The following is a 21222-nucleotide window of genomic DNA, read 5'->3' as shown; positions in this document are numbered from 1 at the left end:
CCCTGGAGCCACCTGCTTGCATGTCCCCAGCTGGACCTGGGCCTGGAGCAGCTTGGGGTCTCAGGCTGGGGCGAGGAGGGAGCAGAGGACGGAGGATTAGTGGCTAGGAGTGGGGAGCTGGAGCTACTCCCAGAAAAGGTGCTCTGGAGAGGGGTGAGGCAGCTCCTTGCTGCGTGGATCTGCCACGAGGCACACATCCCCTTGGCAGGCACACACCCCTCCAGTGACACCTCGTGCACTGACATCAACTCCAGAGTCCTCTTCCTCCTCCACACACCTGCCCATCGGAACTCCATCCTGCCCAGGTGTTTCCTGGCCCTCCTCCCAGGACAGTGCCTGCAGGGCTCCCCACAACCGCACAGAAAAGCCTGCACAAATAAGACCAGGCCACCCTTTGTCTTTATTTGAAGGGTCTTCTGTGTGGCTAAAACCAGGGGCTTGTCACTGGAGGTGGATGTGGGGGATAAAGGACACAAGGTGGTGAACAGATCAACCCCCACCTTGACCTTTCCTCCCTGGCCTGAGGCCCCAAGCTGCCAGGGCTTGGGGGCTGCGGTACATGTGCCTCCAATAATGGCTTTGTGTTGGGCCCCACCAGGCTGCCAGGGCCAGAGGGGCCTCAGAAAGATATCTGACCTGACTGGGGGAAGCTGAGGCTGGGGTGCAGGTGGGGATGCAGCGAACTGGTGGCAGAACTGGCCCAGACCTGGGACTCCTGCCTAACCCAGAGGAGACCTACCTGCGAGTGGAGGGTGGGTAATGGAGCTGAGAGCCCAGGACCTCGGTCCTGCCCACCCCCCTTGAGCAATCCTCCTGGGGGAGCCCTCCCAGGGTTCCCACACAGAAATGCTGTCAGAGGACAGGCAGGATACAGGAAAATGGGCCATGACCTGATGCCACACCACAGGGAGCCCTGGGACAGTGAATAACTGGAGCCACAGGCCTCAGCAGTCACTTTTACAATTTTGCTTTAAAAACTAAAACCTGAGGTGCCTGTGTGGCTCAGTCGGGTTAAGCATCCTACTCTTGATTTCAGCTCTGGTCATGATCTCAGGGTCGTGGGATCGAGCCCCATGTCAGGCTCTGCACTCAGTGGGAAGTCTGTTTGTCCCTCTCCCTCTGCTCCATCTGGCCTCACCCTGCCCCCACCCCCGGCTTTCTCTCAAATAAATAATCAATAAAATATTTTTTAAAAATAAATTAAAATAAAGCTTCCTGGTTCAGTGCCCCCCCCCCGCCCCCGCTATAAATAAATAAATACAAACCTATGTAGGGGTCACCCTTGAACTGTGAGTTTGGAGCCCCAGCAATCTTGATCAGTGCTCATCTCTGGGCACCCAGGACCCTAGGGCCACAGCGTCAGAAGCCTCATCTGTCACCTACCACCCTGTGCAGACAGCCCAGGGCCCTGGAAGGTTGGGGGGCCAGCCCTCAGTCCTCCTGCCCATCAGTGGTCAGCCAGGACGGCACACAGTATGCTGGGCACCCCCTCCTTGACAGGCCCCCCAAGTACAAACAAGTTTCAGAGAGTTCGAGAGACACACAAGACTCAAGAACACCACGTCCCACTAGGTTGACACAGTTCTGGATTTTATCCACAGTCATACGATCACAACTGATATATATATATATATATTTGTATTTATATACCTTTAAATTACACAATCATGTACAAAACAGGTGCATTGCTGAGACCACAGCACTTCTCGGAGTGTCACAAGTGTTGGACGAATGGAGTCAGGAAGCCTAGGGCAGCAGATGGCGGGCGGCGGGGCAGCCCCAGCCCCTTGCAGAGCCAGGCTGTAGAATGGTGATTAACTGGGGACAAAACACATTAGTTGCCGAGCCCCAAGGGGCGGGCCCGTGCAGCATTGAGGGTGCAGGTAGGGGCTACAAGAGATGGTGGGCACGGTGAGGGGTGCGGCCCCCACACTTGGTGGTGAGTGCCCTGACACCAGCACTGACGGGTGGGGCTAGGCCCCTAGAGCTCGGGGTGGGGGGGACGGCCAGGTGGGAGAGCCTCCCACTCCGGGGTCCTGAGGAGCCAGGGGACTAAGAGAGAGTGGTCCCAAATTGGGCCATGGAGGTGGTTGCTCAGAAAGAATGGGATCTCAAGTCCCTGCCCCAGAAAGGGCAGCTGGAGTGCTGAGGGGGACAGGCCTGGGATCCAGCAGGGACCCCAGGCCCTCCCCAGGTGCTTGAAAGCCACTGGCACAGACAAAGGGAGCCCAGGCCCCAAGGTGCAGATGTGCCAGCTTCCTGCCTTCCAAGGGTCCATGGTGAAGGGCAAAGACTCCCAACCCCAACTCCCACCCGAAGGAGAGGCTGAAGAGGCTTTTGGTCTGGAGTCAGATGGGCAGAGGGCTTCCGAAATCCTGCTTTGGGCTCTGAGGGGCCTAGGGCACATCTCAGGCTGCAGCAGACGCCCAGAGAGCAGACAGTAGCAAGAAATGGGAGTCCACCTGTCCCTGGGGGTGTCATCACCTCCACCCTCCAACTCTCCTGACCCTCAGGGAGCTCTGCAGAGTCTGCCGGGATCCTCCGTGCACACGCCAACAGGGTCAGGGCCTGGAGGCTGGGGTCCACCACCTGAAAGTGGACTGATGGCAGAAGCAGCCGGAGCAGAAGGACTGAGGGGTGCCAGAAGGCTGGGGTATCACCCGGGCACCAGGTGCTGTAGAAGGGGGTGGGGTGTCTGCAGCCCTGAGGCTCAGAAGCTCTCCTGGTGCTACAAGAAGTCCCAGAGGTTTCCGAGAGACTCCTCTTCCAGCCACCCCCCCACCCCCCGCCCCGGCTGCCTTGAGGTTTTTGTCCTGCCCTGGTCTGGTCTGCTTCAAGCCCCTGTGCCCACATGTGTGGGAGAAGCTGGTACCTGGTACTAATACTTGGTAACCCAACCCTGCTTTCCTTCACCAACCACAGGAAACACTGACTCTGGGCAGGTCCTTTGCCTCCTCTACCCCCACCCCCCACCTCCCAAAAAGTCCTTTGAGACCCAGGCCTAGAGATACGGAGGGGCTGCCAGCAGGGGGAATGCTGCTCCAGGGGCAAGGACCAGTTGAGGACGGGACAAGGAAGAAAGACACTGTGACTGTCCTGCTCCGGAGAGCCTGGGAGCCTCCTTCTTGCCAAAGCCACATCTTTCCCCTTGGTGCTACTGTGTTCCTAGTGGTCCCAGGCTGGAAAATCCCTTGGACCCTGCAGCATCTTCTCGGGAAGGCCAGAGAAGGAGAGAGAGGGATGGGAGGCCACAAGGCTGTCTGGCAAAAGGGCGAGTTGGCGGGGGGGAGGGGTGCTGGCTGAACTTAGTGAATCTAGGAAGATTCACAAGGAGGGGGTGCACAGGGAGGGACAGGGGTGGTTGGGCAAGGTGCCCTTCTCCTCAGGGAACGGGAGGAGGCTGCTACAGTTGCTGGCTTTGCCCTGGGCTGTGAGGCCTCTCCCCCTGCCTGAGGACTTAGGAGAGAGGGGCAGGGTTTCTGCAAGTCACTGAAGGGTATGGCTCCAAGCAAGAGCCTGTGCCCAAATCGCCAACAGCTGGAAAGAAGCGCCCCAACCGGGTCTTAGTGCCATAGCTGAGCCTGGTGCTGGGGTTGCTGAGGGCCTGGCCCCCCTACACTCATCCTTCTATACCCCAGTGACACTGTCACCAACTCCAGCTCACCCCGTCATGTCTGGGGGCATCTAGGGACCCCAGGACATGGCTATGGGAGAAGACAGCGACTGTTCCTCCTCCAGGCCCACCAGTCCTTAGGGGTGAGGCCAGGGGAAGAAGGGTACTCCCCAGGGCAAAGTGGAAGACTGAAGACTGGGAGGGCCCCCTTCTCTGGGGTCTGAAGGGGAGGCCTTTGACAGTAGGGTGGTGGAGGGAGAGGAGCATGGCGGGACAGAAGGAAGAGGTCGGGGAAAGCAGGCCCCGAGGAGAGGATGGGGAACAGGTGCTGGCAGCCTGGGGTTGGGAAGTGTAGTCTGGGGAGTGCGGGTCCAGGAGACATCCCTCAGGGCTCAGGAGACTCTTTGGTGGGATCTGAAGAGCAGAAGTAATGTCTCTGTTGGGCTAAGTACTAAGACCCTCACCTACCCTGGGGCCATCACCCTGAGTCCCACCACCCTGGCCTCCAGGCGGCCCTGCAAATGCTTCTGTCTCTGTATTTTTTGTTTTGTTCTGTTTTGACTTTTAAAAAAATAAAAGCTTGATCGGAAAATATGTCTGGAACTCTATGGCGAGGGAAGAGGGACGAGAGAGAAGGGAGGGGAGGCAGTGGACGAGGGGTGAGGGGGGTGTGGAGAGGAGCAGGGCAGCTAGATGGCCTCCACGTAGTTTGCGGGGTAGAGGCCCAGCTGCCCACTGTCCAGCCGCCCGCGGCACCATCCCTGCTCGTCCTCCTCGCCCAGCTTGGTGAGCTCATCTCCTAGGAAGGGAACACAGAGGAGCTCATCGACAGGGGCTCAGAGAGAGCCACCCCCACCCCCACAATGCTAGGTGAGCTCTCTAAAACTGGTTATTCTGGGCCATCCCACTGCCCTCCCATCACTGTTCCAAAGCCCGCTCTGGAGCCCAGCCCCAGCCACATCCCGACACCCACGTGCGGCCCCCAGCCAGACACCTGAACTGGGTCTCGGCCCTGCCCCCCAGAGCCCAGGCCCCGTCTCGGGACCCAGCCAGGCTTGGCCCGGCCCCAGCCGCACTCCCGCCCAATCCCGGCACCCCCTGCCCTCCGCCCCGGCCCCGTACCAGCCTTGAAGCTGAGCTCATCCTGCTCCTGGCCGTCGTAGTCGTAGAGCGCCCGCACACGCACTCCCTTGGCGTCGTCCTCGAAGGGGTTGGAGCCCCGTTGGCCTCATTGCCCCCAAATGGGTTCCCACTCTCGTCATCTGACCACTCGGTGGCATAAGGCTGGCCCCGGTCGTAGCTGCTAACGCTGGGACGCAATGAGAGGACCCCGCATAAACTGCCCCTCCCCTCGTCTCTAGGGCTGCCCCGTCCTGCCCACCAGGGCTCTGGCCCCAAATTCCACCAAGGCTGGTGTAGGGATGGGCCTCGTAAGAGGGGGTCCCGGTCCAGTGACGCTCATTGACAGCTCTTTCGATAAATATGAGGCAGGACTATTAGCATTATTACCCAGCCCTTGAGTGAGGGGGCACTGCATGGGACCCCTGAGAACATCTGACCCTTCATCTGAGAAGGGCAGCAAGTGGATAAGGAGCTTGACCTTTTTTTGTCTTGTTTTGTTTTTTAAGATTTTATTTTTATTTATCCATGAGAGACACAGACAGAGGCAGAGACACCACAGGGGAAGAAGCAAGCTCCCTCCATGCAGGGAGCCCAATGTGGGACTCGACTCTGGGACTCCAGGATCACAGCCTGGGCCCAAGGGAGGCGCTCAACCACTGAGCCACCTAGGTGTCCCAGGAGCTTGACCTTTTGGACATCATATCCCAGCTCTGAGGCTTACTAACTAGCTGTGTGGCCTTGGGTAAGTCACTTAATCTCTCTGGGCTTCAGTTTCTCCATCTGCAGAATGGGACTCTCTACACACTTCTCAGTGTTGGGAGGCTTCCAGGAGTTAATATATGGAAAGGGCTTACAGCAGTGCCTGGCACGTAGTAGGAGCTCTCAAAGGATGACCTACCACTATCTTTGAGAGGAGCATGTGATTCCTGTGATTCAGACCATTTCTTGTCTCCTGAGGTAAAACTCATCTGCCCCAGTATGTGGGCCCCTCCAGCCCCCTCATGAAGTTCTGCAGGAGGCACTCACCTGCCACGGTCCCCAGCCTGGGATGTGGTCTCCACCACTCCAGTGGCATTGGTCAGCGTCACCCCCTCTGCCTTCTTGGGCTGTTTCTCTTTCTTGGTGGCAGTGTGAGGAAGGTCTGGGTTCCACTCCTGGTGGGTACCAGGGGAGCAGTGAGGCAGGGAGACCCCTGAGGTCCCTTCCAGCCTTTTCCGACTTCCCTTCCCCATCCCCACACTTCCTCACCTCAAACTGGGGCCAGTTCATGGGCATACCAGGGCCGCTGGTGCTGCGGAACCACCTGAGGTCATCCTGGGCATCGGCCCCCCGGATAGCCTGCTCCAGCTCCCGATACACATGGACATAGCTGTGCATGGGGGAGATGGGGAGTTGGGGGGCAAGATGCACCATGGCCCCTTCTCATCCTCGCTGAGGGCCAGAGGGAGCCCATTCAGGGCCAGCTAGGTAGAAGGTGGGCTGGCCAAGGAGCGATCCCTGAGTGGGCAGCCCCGGACACACCAGGAGGTTCTTATCCCCACCTCAGCCACTCACCCATCCATCCAGGCATGTTTCCCCGGCAGCCAGGCTGTGGAGCCTCTTCCTTCTTGGCCCTTGCAGCTCTGCCCACCCCTCCTGTCCCAGCGACATCGGGCCCAGGGGGCCTTGCACACCACTTCCACCCCCTGCCCTCTGTGCCCGTGCCCCCCATGCTGCCACTCCCAGCTACCTGCTATTCTCAGCTAGGTTTAGGTGACGTTTGATGTCCAGCAGCACCTCCTTGAGGAAGACCAGCCGCTTTTCCTCAAACTGCTGGCACTGTTCGAACACCTGCTCCATGCCCTCCATGTACTGGGGTGTGGTCTTGCCCACGTCATCCAGCACCTTCTCATACTTCTCCTGCGTCTACAGGCACCAGGGCGAAGGAAGGGTGAGGCCCAGGCACACGGCTCCCAGCCCCCACCCACTCCCAGCAGCTCTCAGACCCCAGCCCTGGGGCACCTTCTGGACATCCTGCTTGCACTTGTCCACTTTGTCCTGCAGCTTCTTCTGCTGCTCGGGCGTCACTGACTGCTCCGTCTTGCTGTTCATCTCCCGTGTCATGGCCAGCTTCTCCTCCTTGCAGGCCAGATGGTAGGCCTTCTTCGCTGCCTCTAGCTGTGGGCCGGAGGGAACAGGAGGTAGAGCTCCTACTTATAATCAGGAACAGATGCGGTCACTCGTCAAGCCCTCCCACCTGCCGGGGGCTGGGGAGCACATGTCCTAAAGAGGCAGAAGGGATGTGGGCCCTTGCTCCAGGTATTTGGGAGCAGTGCCCACCCATCTGTGGATGTTTCCCTGCACGGCACTGCCTGCTGCCTCTAGGGACACCCTCCCATTGGGCACCGTGATGCCCGCCCCATCTGTGGCTATTTCTGCCATCTAGGCAATGCTGATCCCCGGCAGGCACAATCCCGGCGGGTGAGGTACCGCCCACCCTCTCCAATCAGACTGCCCCTCTGAGCTCAGCTGCCCACCCTCGCCCCAACCGCAGCAGCCACCCCTGGGCACCTCCTTCATCTTCTTGGCCCAGGGCTTCTGGGCCTTGCGGAAGCCGTCTTCAGCCTCCTTGGTCTCCTTGAAGCCGCCCATGATCTGCTTGTGATAGGCATCCTTTTGCCAGTTCTTGACCTTCTCCAGGTCCTCATTCAGCAGATTGTTCTTTACTTCCTGGTGCAGTTCGCTCACCTTGTCCGCCTCTGTCATGATGGCACCCCAGGCCCTCTCCAGGCTGCCATACTGTGGCCCTGAGGAAATGTCACAGGATCACGATGCCCTCATCACCCCCTGCTCAGAGGCCTCTCTCATGCCTCCTTTCTCTGAGGCTTTCCCCGTCCATGCCACATGCACAGAAATGCCCTCCCCTGCTCTCTTTATTGTTTTATCCATCTTTCAGGGCCCATGTACCTCCTCCAGGAAGCTTTCTCTGACTGCTCTGTTCTCACACCCTGCAGCCTGCAGCCCTCACCCTCACTGAATCCTTCATACAGCATCTGCCTCTCTCTACTCCCTATCTCCCCAGCCAGCTGGTGAGCCCCATGGTGGGGGGCAGCCTGGACCCGGCAAGCTCTCACAAGCCCAGCACAGCACCTGGCACACAGCCAGTGCTTCAGGAATGTTGACTGAGTATAAAACTGAAGAAGCAGCTGGTGACTGATGCCGGGAGGCCACTGGAACCATACATTCCACAGTCGTTTGTTTGTTCATCTGTATATTGGGGATCAACTCTGTGCCAGGCACAATGCTGGGGAGTACAGGTTTAGCCCCTGCCCTCATGGGATTTAGGGTCTCACGGAAGAAAAAAAAATTAACAAATACCTGTAAACCCTAACCTGAAAGTGTTCCAGATTAAAGGACTCTATACACAGGATAACTAAATGCAGGATATGATTCTGGATTGGCTTCTGGACCAGCACAAACAATTGCTATAATAAAATTTGCATATGAGTCATATTAAATGTCCTGAATTTGATCGTTGAACTATGGTTATGTAAGCAAACGTTCTTATTCTTGGGAGATATATGAAGGATTTAGGGTAGAGTGGCATGTCTCCCACGTAAACAGTTAAAAAAAAATGCATCAGAGAAAGAAAGAGGGACTGAGAATACAATGTGGTAAAGCGTTAACTGGTGAACCTGGGTGAAGACTACATAGTTCTCTCTCTGATTCTTGCATCTTTTCTCTAAGAAGTTAAAAGTATTTGGAAATAAAAAGGTCTGGTTTTGTTCTGTCTTTTTAATCCAACCTAAAATCGTACAAAGTCGAGTAGAACAGGCACAGGGAGACCTGGCTTGGTCTGGGAGGGTCAGGGCGCAGTGTGGGGCCGGCGCCGGGGCTGCAGGTGCATCCGCGGGGCGGGGCGGGGCGCCCTGGGGCCCCAGACCGTGGGCAGCGCGCCCGGGGTGGGCATGGGAGCACCTTTCTCGATGAGCTGGCGCCAGCGCTTGGCCCAGTCGGTGAGCTGCTGTGCGTACGCCTTCTCGATCTTGGCGCGCTCCTGCACGCAGTTCATCAGGTCGTTACACAGGCGGTGGCCGTCGTCGATGCGCTTCACCGTCCGCTTGTAGTTCCCCACCTGGCGGCCAAGGAGCGAGCACGACTCCCGCGGGCTCCCCGCGGCCCGCGCCCCCGCCCGCCCGGGACGCCGCGTCCTGCAGGGGGCGCCGCCGCGCCCTCCTTCCCCCTCCCCACCGCCTCACCGCCCCGGAACGCGCTGGGGGCCCCTCCTCCTCTCACTTTGGGGGGGTTGCTCAGCACCCTGCGCCAAACCTCACGGCCTATACACTCCCTCACCTGGCTTGCCACATAATTTTCTCGCTGCCACAAAGTGCAAGATTTTTATAATTTGGACCCAGACTTGAATGAATTATTCATCTTGTTCTTGCAGCTAAACGTATTATATTTATAGAGTCATGTAAGTGTTGAGCTGAGCTGCAGCTTCTTGACATAATATTATGTTTTGTAGACATCTCATTAAACACTTATTAATACAGGCTTGGCAGTTTTTGCTTTGGGTTTAGGAAGCCGATCGAAAACATGTTATTCCTTGGTCTCAGATAGTTTGGGAGCCGCCTGAAATGCTGGCTTCTCCTCTGGTCTCCACCTCTTTGTTGCTGTGGGGCTTCTGGAATTCACGGTACAGGGTAGGGGGTGGGGAGCCGCAGTGAAAGGCTGTGTAAGCTGTGAAGCCCTGCACCTGCCTTCCTCAAGGTCAGGGTCTGAGTGAGATTCCCTAGAGCAGCCAGTCAGGAGGAGCCTGTTCCACATCACAAAATGCGGCAGATCTCTCCAGGGGCAGCTGTGGGGCAGAGGGGCTCTGGGCTTGGTGGGCAGTGGTTTTTACCCCCACTTCATGGCTACGGCTGCCTGTTGAACGCCAAGGAATTTGGAGGGACCCGAGGGGCTGGGGAGCAAGGTTGTGGGTGGGTGGGAGCCTGGCTGCCACAGGGCCAGGCCATCTGGTCTCCAGGACTGGGGAGCGTCAAAGCCTCACCTCCCAGAAGCTGTCAGTGGTCTCCTCCGGAGCTAGCGAGGCCTCGTCGTAGGAGCCAGACATGGTGTAGCCGTGGGGGGACAGGTGGGTGTGCAGTGGTGGTCAGCAGGCTGGGCTGCTCATGCGCTGGGAAGGTAAAGAGAGATCCCTGGAGAGGGGAAGTGCCCCATGTAGCCCATTCCAGGCCTGAGGCCCAAACCTGCTGTGGGGATGAGGGCTCCACAGGCTTGAGCCTTGCATGGGGATGGGGACTTCCTGCTGGGGGACAGGCTCCCCATCCTTACAGTAACCCCAAGAGTAACCTCGTAGCACCCCTTGTGTAGACCCCCCATCTTGCCTCCCTTCACTCCATATCCTCTCCCCCAGATCCATTCTTCAGCTCCAGTGTGGCAGCTCTTTTCAGAAGCCAGCCCCAACTGCCAGAACCATGGCACCCACAACTGTTTTTGTGCTCCTGGACTCAAAGTTAAAAGTCAGAACCATACACTTACATATTTCTTTATATAAACCTGCAGTTGGCCTCAGAAACACACACAGCTCCTCGAAGGCAGCAATCAGGCGAATCTTTATGCACGTCCTGCCTCCCCTCCCCAGGACCTGGCATCCTGTAGGGCCCACTGAGGCTCCGTGACCCCAGCTGGTTCTCAATCTGCCCCCCTTAGCACTGCCCCCACCCTGATCCACCTGAACCCTTGCACCAAATATACCCTCCTTAGCTCTCCCACCCAACAGAGTCCCTGGTCTCAGCCCCTAGAGCCTCAAGTCCCCCACCCGGAACCTGGACCTGAGCTCCCTGGGAAGCCGGCAGCAGGGCCCGCCTCCCATCTCTGGCCCAGGCTGGGTCCCTGTAAATGCCCTTTTGCCTGCCCCGGTGCCAGGCCTCAAAAGCCTCCATCAGCCACTTACATGTCTCTTTAAGAGTCCCAAACATGCAGCTTCCTGGCCTACAGGTCAGACCACTGTGATCTGTGTGAGCACTGGAGTGGCTGTGTGTGGCCTGGATCTGTCGGCAGGCATCAAGGCTGTCCAATCTGGGCCATGTGCTGCCCCGGGGCTGGGATGCTGCCCTTCCCCGTGCTCCCACCCTGTGCTGCCAACCCATGCAAGAATGGCTCAGGAGACAGGACCCAGAGGGCCAGGGACCTGGTCTTCAAAGGGGCAGGGAGGCCAGGGCAGGAATGACCCCATGAGGAGCTGCCAGCCTCAGGGCAGGGGATGCCCAAGGGATGCCTCCCTGCATCTGCACTGCTCAGGGACTATGAGCCCTCTCCAGAGGAGGGGCAGCCCGAGTGGCTCCGTGGTTTAGCACCACCTTCAGCCCAGGGCATGGTCCTGGAGACACAGGATCGAGTTCCATGTCGGGCTCCCTGCATAGAGCCTGCTTCTCCCTCTGCCGGTGTCTCTGCCTCTCTCTCTCTCTCTCTGTGTCTCTCATGAATAAATAAATGAAATCTTTAAAATAAAAATAAAAATTAAAAAAGAACCTTCTCCTGTGAGGATACTGGGGGAGGGCTGGCCTCTGCGAAGTTCACACCCACCTGGGGGTCCCGGGGATGCCCAGCCCCTATGGCAGCTCACCTTCAGGCTCAGGGCAGGTGGCATCGCCACGTGAGGATCCTTGGTCAAGGACATCCCTGCCTTCCCTGGCTTCAGTCTCCCTGTCTGTCCAGGGGCTACTGCCCTACTCCCAGTAATAACCCAGTACTGCCTCCTCTTTGCTCCTCCCAGGCTCTAAATATATTTTGTTCCACTCCCCTTCACAAAGCCTCAGACCAACCTTCCCACAAACTCATGCACAGTGGGGGTGGGTGGGAGGAAGGGCGGCATCAAGGGACAAAGAAACAAGTCTGGATTTTTATTTTTCTGAATTTGGCACTTTTCACCTACAAAGCAGCGTTCACTTCATAAAGAGCAATGCACATAGATATAGGAAAGTGAAAGGCAGGGATATTTAATGAAGGACTTTCAGCCAGGTTAGATTAAGTATCTCTGGGACCAGAGCCCTCTCTAGAATCCTTGAAATCATACAGAACCGTGCTCTTTGGGGATTCAAATAATGCTCAGTTGTCATCAGGCTAGCAGTGGGGGCAGGAAGGGGAGGAGGGTAGGGACATGCCCTCATGAGAGCAAAGGTCGAACCCACCCAGGTAGTGGGGAAGTGACTTGACCAGCCTGGATCAGAGGGGGCAGGGTGCATCTTCTCTCCCCATGACAGAGGCATGCCTCCCTCACCCAAGCAATGCCACTCCTAGGAATTCACCTTCCAGCCACAGGGCGATGCTGCCTAATTCCATTTGCTGCAGCACTGCTTGCAAAAGCCAAAGGCTGGAAACATCCCTGCTTCCCAGCCAGGGGACTGCCTAAGGAGATTATGGTGCAGACACATAACAGAATGCTCTGGTCCTGAACCGAACCCTCCCCAAGCCATGCCACTAAGACAAAAGGAGCAGGGTGCAGAAGAGCGAGGCTGCGGATGCTTCCATTTGTATGGGGGGAAAAATACAGACAGGGAACACTTCTGGAAAGCTGGTAGTGGTGGTTGCCTTCAGGGAACTAGTTGGCTGGGGAATGTGATGGGAAGGAGAGTAGGCATCTGGCATCTGCAGGTCCTTTATGCCTTTTAAATTGTGCTTTGTATGCATAAATTGCATATTTTTAAAAACCCTCTGGCCCAGGGCACTTGGGTGACTTAGTGGTTGAGTGTCTGCCTTTGGCTAGGGTCCCAGGAGTCCCGGGATCGAGTCCCACATCGGGCTCCTGGCATGGAGCCTGCTTCTCCCTCTGCCTGTGTCTCTGCCTCTCTCTGTATGTCTATCATGGATAAATAAATAAAATCTTAAAAAAAAAAAAGAAAACCTTCTGGCCTGCATTGGAAGGGAGCTGAGGGAGCTCAGCCAGGACCCAGAGTGTACCAGACACACAGAGGAAGGGGACAGCTCTGCAAAGACCTGGCATGTCAGATGGGATGGGAATGCATGAGGGCAGAGACCAATCTCCACTCTGTCCGGGCCCAGGGGCAGGAGAGTGGATTTGCTGGGGCCCCTCCCTCAGTGCAGGTAAGTCATGGGTCTCAGGGCTCCCAGCTGAGTTAGCATGTGTAGTTCTAGCCTTGGGGGTCCCTGCTGTGTCACCAAACTGCGGTGTGACCTCAGGCAATTCACATGACTTTGTCAGGCCTCGCTGTGAAATGAGGATGGTACGACCCAACGTGAGGCCTGGATGAAGCGGTGAGGGGCCAGGCTGGACCCGCACAGAGGCAGGCTCGGGGAGACAGGCAGGCAGCACTGGGGAGAGGATGCAGGAGGGGGCAGGCCCCCAGCACTGCCTGGCGAGACACCCTGCACCCACCTCCTGCAAATCAGCCTCACACCCCACCCTGGGCGCAAGTGGGAGGCTTAACTCTGGCAAATGCCATGGTCTTCCTGAATGGTGGTCAGGAGCTGCCGTCACTGAAAACACTGCATCTCTCAGAGTCAGGAAGCTGGTGTGGCCAGCATCGATCATGCCCATGGGCAAGCCTGATGCACTCTTAGCAGAACCCATTGAATGGGCACGATGCCCATCAGACTTTTTTTTCCTGGTGGTTGTAAAGCAATTGCGGCCCTACAAGCCCTTTATCATTGATAATAACAACTGGCATTTATGGAGCACATACTTGGTGCCAAGGACTGTTCATGTGTCTTAATTCATCAAATCCTGCAAGCAAGCCACTACGGCAGGTGCTACTATCACCCCCACATTATCGGAGAGAGCATCCAGAGGCTGGGACATGACCGAAAGAGCTTGTCACCTCTCATTATTGATTTGTCACCATTGCTGTAGTGGGGGTGGCAGGCCCATGGCGGCGCCACGTGGGGCGGGGTGGGGTGCTATTTTTGTACAGCCAGGGAAGGAGCCAGGTCTCTCTTGCCCACAAAGATAGTACAGCCCTCAGTGTGCTGACCAGGGGGCATGGGCTCTGCTCCAGCCCTACCACTTCCTGGTGGAATCCCAATCAAGTCCTGTGACAGTGTCCTGGTTTTCTAACTCCTCCGATGGGAAACAATATTTCAGTCTCATGTGACACTCAAATGGTAAAAGGGTAGGAAACTCTTATTGAAAAATACAGACCATTTATGGAAGTGTGAAGTTTGCATGTTGGCCTTGACCTTTACTCTATAGAGAGAAAGGAGCCCCAGGGTGAAAGGTGCCCCCCTTAGGGCCCCAGGCTTCTAGTCAGCTGCCTCTGAAAGCCCCTGGAGGGCTGGGGCCTGTTCACCCTGGAGTGAAGAAGGGTCAGAGGATTAAGAGCATGAGCCCAGAGAGAGTAGGCCTGCTGTGGACAAAGGCACCATGTGGACTCGTGCATCAGAGGTCACTAACAACCACAGGCCTCAAAGTCACCCCAGCCCATTTCTCTTCCCGCCACCACCCAACGCATCAGCAGATCCCGGGCCCTGCTCTCAATCACACTGGTCCCAGCCCCATCACTCTCCTCAGTGCCCTCTTTACTGGCTTGCCTGCCTCTGACCTTGTGTCCCTCACCCCTGTGCCCACTCCAGTCTGTTCCCCACTGCAACAGCCAGGGGACTTTAGTAATTCCTAAGTCAGACCCCACCACTGCCCTACTCGGCATCCTCCCGTGACTCCCCATTTCCTCCAAGTAAAAGTCTAATTCTTTCCCAGGAGGCCCTGCATCTCCTCCAGCTCCACCAACCTCCTTGCTGCTCTAACCCCAGGGCCTTTGCACTTGCTAGGAATGCCCCCAGCCCCAGATTTCCATGTTTGCTCAAATGTCCTGACCTCCCACCATCTCACTTGACACTCTTTTCCCACCCCTAGCACTCTCCTGTCTCCCTGTCCTTGCTTTAGTAATCTCCACAGCACGTGCTACCATATGCCAGGCTCCCAACATTAGAGTGCTCATCCTGTTTGTGTCTTCCTCTCTCACTGAAATGTCAGCTTGCTAAGGTCAGTAAATTTTGTCTGTCTGGTTCTCTGCTGTATTTCCAGCATCCAGAGCAGTGCCTGGCACATAGTTAAGTGTGTGATATGTTTCTGTTGAATGAATGAATAAATGCCAAGCACCTTCTGGAACATTCATTCATTAAATAGCAGAAATACTGAATTCTATACCTCAGAAGCAAATACGGCGCACAGTAGGTACTCAAGAAATGTTGATAATGATGGTGATACAACCAAAAGCCAGAATCTCACAAGGCTTCCAGATCCCACCTGTCCTCTGTTCTCAGGCCGCCCACTTCTCCTGGCATCCCCCCTTCCTCTCCTCTTGGCCAACCCTCAGGGTCCAGTTCCAGGGTCTCTTCCTCCCGGATCCCAGTGACGATTCTGCCCTAAGGTGGTACCCTCCCTCCTCGGGGATCCGCATCATACAAAAGAGGTTGTTCTAGTACCCTCTCTTCACTCTCCCCCTATATCAGCTATGACAGTTGAGTACCTGCAATATGCCAGCCTCTTCCTACCCTTCACCCCCAATCCTCACGGCAGCCCACTGAGATGGGCAGTGACTCCCATCTTCTCTGAGACGCAGAGAGGTTAAATGACTTGTCCAAGGTCACACAGCAGGGAGGACACGGAGTCAGATCCAGGCCCAGGGGTGCATCCTTCTCCTGCCCCCCACCAGGTGCCCAGTGCAGAGCCAGCACCCCCCGCCCCATGGGTGTCACCCTGGCCCTCCTGCCTAAGACACTCTCCCAAGGGAGCGGCTCAGCTCAAACCTGGACGGGGCCACGGGATGCTTGAGCCGCCTCCCCCTCACCCGGAGTGGGTCTCAGGTCCCGCACACATTCCCAGCGGCAGCCCTGCTCCTCCCGATACCCTGAGGTGGACCCGATACCCTGAGGTGGACCCGCTCATCGCGCCTGACGTGGGGCCACACAGGGAGCTGCCAGAAGAGCAAGATGCAGCAGGAAGGATTGGGGTCAGCTGTGAGGTGCCGTCCTCCGCTCCTCCTCCCCACCCTGTGTTCATTCCAGCCTCTGCTCCTTCGTTCACACCTTCCCCCTGCCCGGGGTGCGTGCCATCACTGCCTCCCATCACTGTCTCTCCCAAAATAAAATAACCCTGCTTCCCTTCCAAGGGCCCTCTCAGTCCCACTTCCTCCAAGAAGCCTTCTCTGAATACCCCAGCCCTCACCTACTTCACCCCTACGCCCTGGTGCAGTTCTTAATCACACCTGCCACAAACCACCACATCTTGCTGGTTCCCTCTCGACAAGCAGAGAAAATCCTGCTATGTTAGCACAGTAGTTGAGAGCGCTGCCTGTGGGGCCAGACAGATCAACTGAGTTCAAACCCCAGCTCTGCCGTTTGCCAGCTGTGTGACTTTGGTAAGCTGCTTAAACTCTCTGTGCCTCAGTTTCCCCATCGGCAAAATGGAGGTGAGGACAATGGCTACCCCATGGGGTTTTTGTGCAATGAGTGCCCTGGTGCAGGAGGCCCCATGTTAACTATTGGTATTATTATCAGAGATGTTATTACCTGTGCTTCTACAGCTGCAGAGCTTTCAAAGCAGGAGACGCTCATCTCCCTGGAGGGCTTCACATCCCCCCCTCAATTTGAGCTAATGCCCCCCAGAGACCTTTGCTAAAGACTGACTTGCATCCCCACTATATTCATGTGCTAATATTTATCCCCTCCCCAATGTGACTGTGGTTTGGAAACAGGGCTTTTAGGAGGTGATTAAAGGTACATGAAGTCAGAAGGGTGGAGTCCCCATCGAATAGGACTGGTGGAGGAAGAGAGATGCTCACTGTCTCCCTCTGTGCCTGCATTGAGAGAAGTCGGTGTGAGGACAGGGCAAGACGGCAACCATCTGCAAGCCAGGAGGAAAGGCCTTCCCTGGAACCCAGTAGGCTGATACCTTGATCTTGGGCTTCCAGGCTCTGAGACTGTGGGAAATAAATGCCCGTAGTTCATGCCATCCTGTGTTCTGTGCTGGCCACCTGAGTTGAGAGTCCCTTCCATGACTGTTGGGCCTCATCTGGGACCCCCAGGTCTCCAGGTGCCCTGTGAGAAGAGTCCAGGCCTGGCTTCCTCTTGCCTTCTCTCTGGATATAAAACCCAGGCCTCACATCCTCCATCTCCTCTAAGGTAAGGCCCATGGGGCAGTCCCCAAGGGGCCCTCCCTTCAGAAATGAGTCCCAAGGTAGGGTGGAAGAAAGGGGATGGAAACACAAATGGGGAAACTGAGAGGCAGAGCCTGGATCTGCATTGAGGCTGGAGGGCCCCAGAGAGGCCCAGGGTCCGGGGGACCAGGTAGGATCATCCTCGGCAGAATATGGTTAAAGCCAGTGATCAAAGCCACTCCACCTCAGCCACCCTGTCCTCTCCTCCCCTCCTCCCTAGACTCTGACCTTTGGCCTTTACCCTCCCTATTCTCTCCCTCTTCCACCAGCCCCAGACACTCTCTCTCTCTCTCCTCCAGAAAATCGTCACTAAAGGTGGCCCCACCCTGCACCCTGCCAGGGTCCCAGGCCAAGTGGATGAGGAAACATCTCATCCAGCGGCCTGTCCATCTCCAGGGAGCCCTAGGACAGTGCTGGTGTCCGTGCCGTGTAGCAGGCTTCACAGGGAATGAGGCTGGCCTCCCATGGAGCCTTTACCCGCGCCAGGCGGAAGGCCCAGAAGTGAATACATATCATCTTGCTCGCTAGGCGGTAGTGACAAGAGTTAGGGGGACACCAGGCAGGTTGAGGGGGTCAGGAGCGGCCTTCAAGCAACGGGGGCATATGGTGCATACACACTCCAGCAGCCCCTCCCGGTGGGCTGAGCCCAGGGTGGGTCCTCCAGTGCCTCCCAGAGGTCCCCAGCAGGACTGCTTGCAACAGGCTCCCTGTCTCACCTACACATGCTCATTGTTTCCACGGGCCATCACCCAAATCAAATCCTTGTCTCAGGGTCAGCTTCTTGGGAAGCCCAAACCATAACACCACAGATGACGAGGCAGGAGTGGGAGCTGGCAATACACAGGCCCCCATCCTCTGTGTTCTGGGTGCATCTCTCTCCTTGGGAGCAGTCATCCCACATACCTGGCTCCCGAGAGGGTGGGTCCTGTCCTGAGCCCTCTGTGTCCATGGCCTCCTGGAGGATGGGGGCCAGATCGGGCTGCTGCTGTGTAGGGGCAGCTCCCGATGGGTGCACTGCATGCTTCTCCCCCACCCCGGGCAGAGAACTTTGGGATGAATTCCCACCCAAAGGAAGCTACCCTCTGTCTTCAGTGGGACTGGGGGTGGAATGTATACAGCTCACTTTCCTCCCCTTCCTGGCCAGGTAGAGACATCCTGGCGATGGCTGGAGCAGCTTCTGCACAACATCCTGTCCAGCTTGATGCCCCTGAGGCAACTGTCCAGCCAGGGGGCCCTGCGCCCCTTCCCTTGTGAGGGCCCAATAGCAGGCCCTTCATCACAGCACAGACGCAGAAGGCCAGCCCCAGTTTTATTCTGCAGTCCAGGTCCTTGCGGGGCAGCTCTGAGCTACGGTGAGTAAGACAGAAACCCCCATGCCCTCACAGAGCTGACGTGCAGAGGCCCTGAGGTGGAAGCATGGCTGCCATGGTTGAGGAATAAGGGGGCCATGTGGCTGGAGGGGAGTGAGTGACAGGGAGAAGGAAGGAGTCAGGTCAGGGAGGTTGAGGTGGGGAGGCTGGGGCAGGAGGCTGACCCCACAGGGGCCTGTAGGGCAGAGTGAGACCTCTGACTTCCTGCCTCAGAGTGAGCTGCGGGGTTTGAGAAGAGGTAGGATGTGACTGGGCTTAGGTTTTGAAGGATCCTTGGCTGCCGGGGAGATAGTGATGAGGGCAGGACGGGGGGAGCAGAGGGCAGGAGGCGGCAGGCAGGTGCCTGCAGTCCTTGAGTTGAGAGCAGACCAGCTCCAAAGGCAACCGGGGCAGGCACAAGTGGCTGCAGGCTGGAAATACTCTGACTCAGGAGCCAATGGGATTTGCTAATGGCTTGAAAGAGAGCGTGAGGCACGGAAGGAGTCAGAGACACTCTGGGGTTTGGGCCTGAGTGGCCGGCAGGTGGAGGACTATTTCCTGAGAAGGCAGCCAAGTAGGAGAAACTGTTTGGGGGAGCCTAGGACCTTGACTTTGAAGACTTAAGATGCCCATAAGGAGCCTCCTTTCCCCCAGAGCTCCTACACAGGAGGGGCCAGCCTAGGGCTAAAGTGTCCTTCTAGCCTGTCCCAGGACCCCAGCCCCTGGCTAAGCCCCAGGCCTCTGAGTGTTCTTTCAACCCCTTTCTGACACCGAGAAGACTAATTCAGAGAGGCTGGGTCTCACACTGGCTTCCACTGCGGGCCCACTGGGTGCAAAGGGGTAGACTTGGGAAATATGCTCCAGGAGGCCATCCTGGTGGGCTCCCTGCCCCAAGTGTGGGGATAAGACAGAGACCCAGAGCAAGCACAGCCCCTAGGGACATGTAGGGCAGAAAACAATGAAGAAGAAGAATGTGGCCTAGAGAAGGCGGTGAGGAGCAGAGAAGGGCAGGGCCAGGCCCAGAGGGTCTGGGGGAAGGGATGGCTCCTTCCAGCTCTTGCCAAAACAACCTGCTCCCTGTTCTGGCTGGGATGGAGGCAGGCTCAGCTGTAGAAGGTGAGGCAGGACAGATGACCGTGCCAGGCCATGGTGGGGAGGGGGGTCCCCACCTCCTTGCGAAGGAGAGAGATGAGCAAAGAGGGTGGCGGGGTTCAGAGGAGCAGGGGGCCGACTGTGACAGTGTATATGGGTTACCTGGCCACCAGTTTCTGGGCAGATCGACACCGCCACCTTGTCTGGCCTTCTCACTCCCAGGCTGTCAGCCCCACGGCGGAAGTCCCCTGCGCCTAACGTTCAGCAGGTGCAACTAATGTTTGCAGAAATGAACGAGCTTCTTGGCGAGTATTACCCCACCCTGGTCCCTGCACCTGGTACTCTGACCCCCACGTGCCCAGGGAAATGGGAAGCCCCATAATGTGATGCCAAGGCCCAGCAGAGGACCCAGCCCAGCTCTCGGGGTACACTAGATGGGAAGATCCTTCTCTGCCCAGGCACATGGAGCAAACCAGGGCTGCACACACCAATCCCCTGCCCTTATTGGGCTAGGATTTGTCCCCCCAATGCCAGCCAAGGCCCTTCAGCGCTGTCCCAGGGCAGGACCAGACCAGGTGCAACTCACGCGATGAACTGCATGCCCTCTCCCGTCCTTTGGGCGCCCAGGTCCTCCCGGAGCCCCAGCCCCGCCCCCTCCTGAGCAGCGGGCAGAGGCTCCTCCGCAGTGCCAGTGCCGGAGCTCCCCAGCAGCCTCGAGTCTGTCCCCAGGAGCAATGCAGCAGAGGGACAGACACGGGGGAGGGAGGACCACAGGCACCCCCCCCAATCCAACATGGAGACCCTGGGCTTGCTGGGGAAGGGCCCGGGGTCCCCCAGGAGGTCTGGGGCTCAGGACTGCAGGGAGAAATGGGGAGCAAAGGGCCTGAGCTTGGGGGAGGAGAAGGATGCCTCTTGCCCGACCAGGGGGCTTGAAGCCCAATGCCCGAGATCACCTGGGGCCAGCAGAGGCAGCTGCTGTGGAGGGTGGGACATGAATCTGCTGCTCTCCAACGGCCAGGGCCTAGCAGGGCCCTGAGTGGGAGCAGGGGATAGCCTCACCTTTCCCTGCCCACCCCTCCAGCCTCAGCCTGGGGAGGGGTAGCCCTGTGGATCCCTGGAAGTGCCAGCCTCCCCGCAGCCCACGCCTCCAGCGGGAGAGCGGTTCTACAGTCAGGACCTGTGGCGAGAGGGACAGGAGTGCAGAGGGGGAAGGCAGAGGTGGGGACTGTCCTCCTGTTCTGAAGAGGGCCTCCCAGGATGCAGGCTGCTCCCCCCCAGGTCCACTGACCCCGGCCCCTCCAGCCAGTATGCTTCCTACCAGGTGCTTGGAGGCAGGGGGACCCCACTCTCCCTGCAGCCTCTTCCAGCTGTCCCCATCGGGATGCCTACCTGGGCCTGTCTGGGCACCAAGCCAGGGGCAGGTAGGTGCTCACCACCCCTGCTGGGCCAGGCCAGGGCCGGAGGGGCTGGCTGTCCTCCACCGTCTCCGTGGTGGTGGGCAGGGAGGGGGCCTGGTGTCCGGGTGGGGGGCTCGGTCCTCTCAGGTTCCCTCCACCACCGGCTCAGGAAGGCAGCAGCGCCAGAACTGCAGAAGCCAGCTCCCCGCCCCCCACTGCTGCCTCCTCCCCTCCCTCCTCCCGACCCGCCTCCTTCCCCAGCCACCCACCTCCTTCTGCTCGTTTCTATGGCAACCGGGCAATGCTGCACAGCCAGCCTCCCTCCCATACACCAGGGGACGCTGGCCTGCTAATGTGGGGAGGACGTCACCTCGGGCGGGGTGAACAGACGGGCTCACAAGGCCACTCTGTGGGGGACCCTGCTCCAGGCCCTCTGCTTTCTCTCTCCCCAAGACCCTCCCTCCCAACATCCCTCGGAGACACTGCGAGCA

The 21222-nt window shown here is 57.7% G+C and overlaps 1 protein-coding gene across 1 annotated transcript; it reads right to left on the bottom strand.

The window, feature by feature from the left end:
* Window positions 1-1569: 1569 nt before the first annotated feature.
* Window positions 1570-20928, bottom strand: PACSIN1 (protein kinase C and casein kinase substrate in neurons 1). Its single transcript, XM_025418482.3, is given in 11 exon segments — window positions 1570-4412; window positions 4736-4831; window positions 4834-4922; window positions 5762-5889; window positions 5984-6104; window positions 6465-6640; window positions 6737-6892; window positions 7286-7521; window positions 8693-8849; window positions 9768-9893; window positions 20724-20928. Coding segments are annotated over 10 exon segments (1332 nt in total). The 5' UTR covers window positions 9831-9893; window positions 20724-20928; the 3' UTR covers window positions 1570-4302.
* Window positions 20929-21222: the final 294 nt, after the last annotated feature.

The sequence above is a fragment of the Canis lupus genome, chromosome 12 (genome assembly GCF_003254725.2).
Source record: "Canis lupus dingo isolate Sandy chromosome 12, ASM325472v2, whole genome shotgun sequence".
NCBI classification, from domain to species: Eukaryota; Metazoa; Chordata; class Mammalia; order Carnivora; family Canidae; genus Canis; species Canis lupus.
This window is presented reverse-complemented; position numbering and strand designations above follow the sequence as displayed.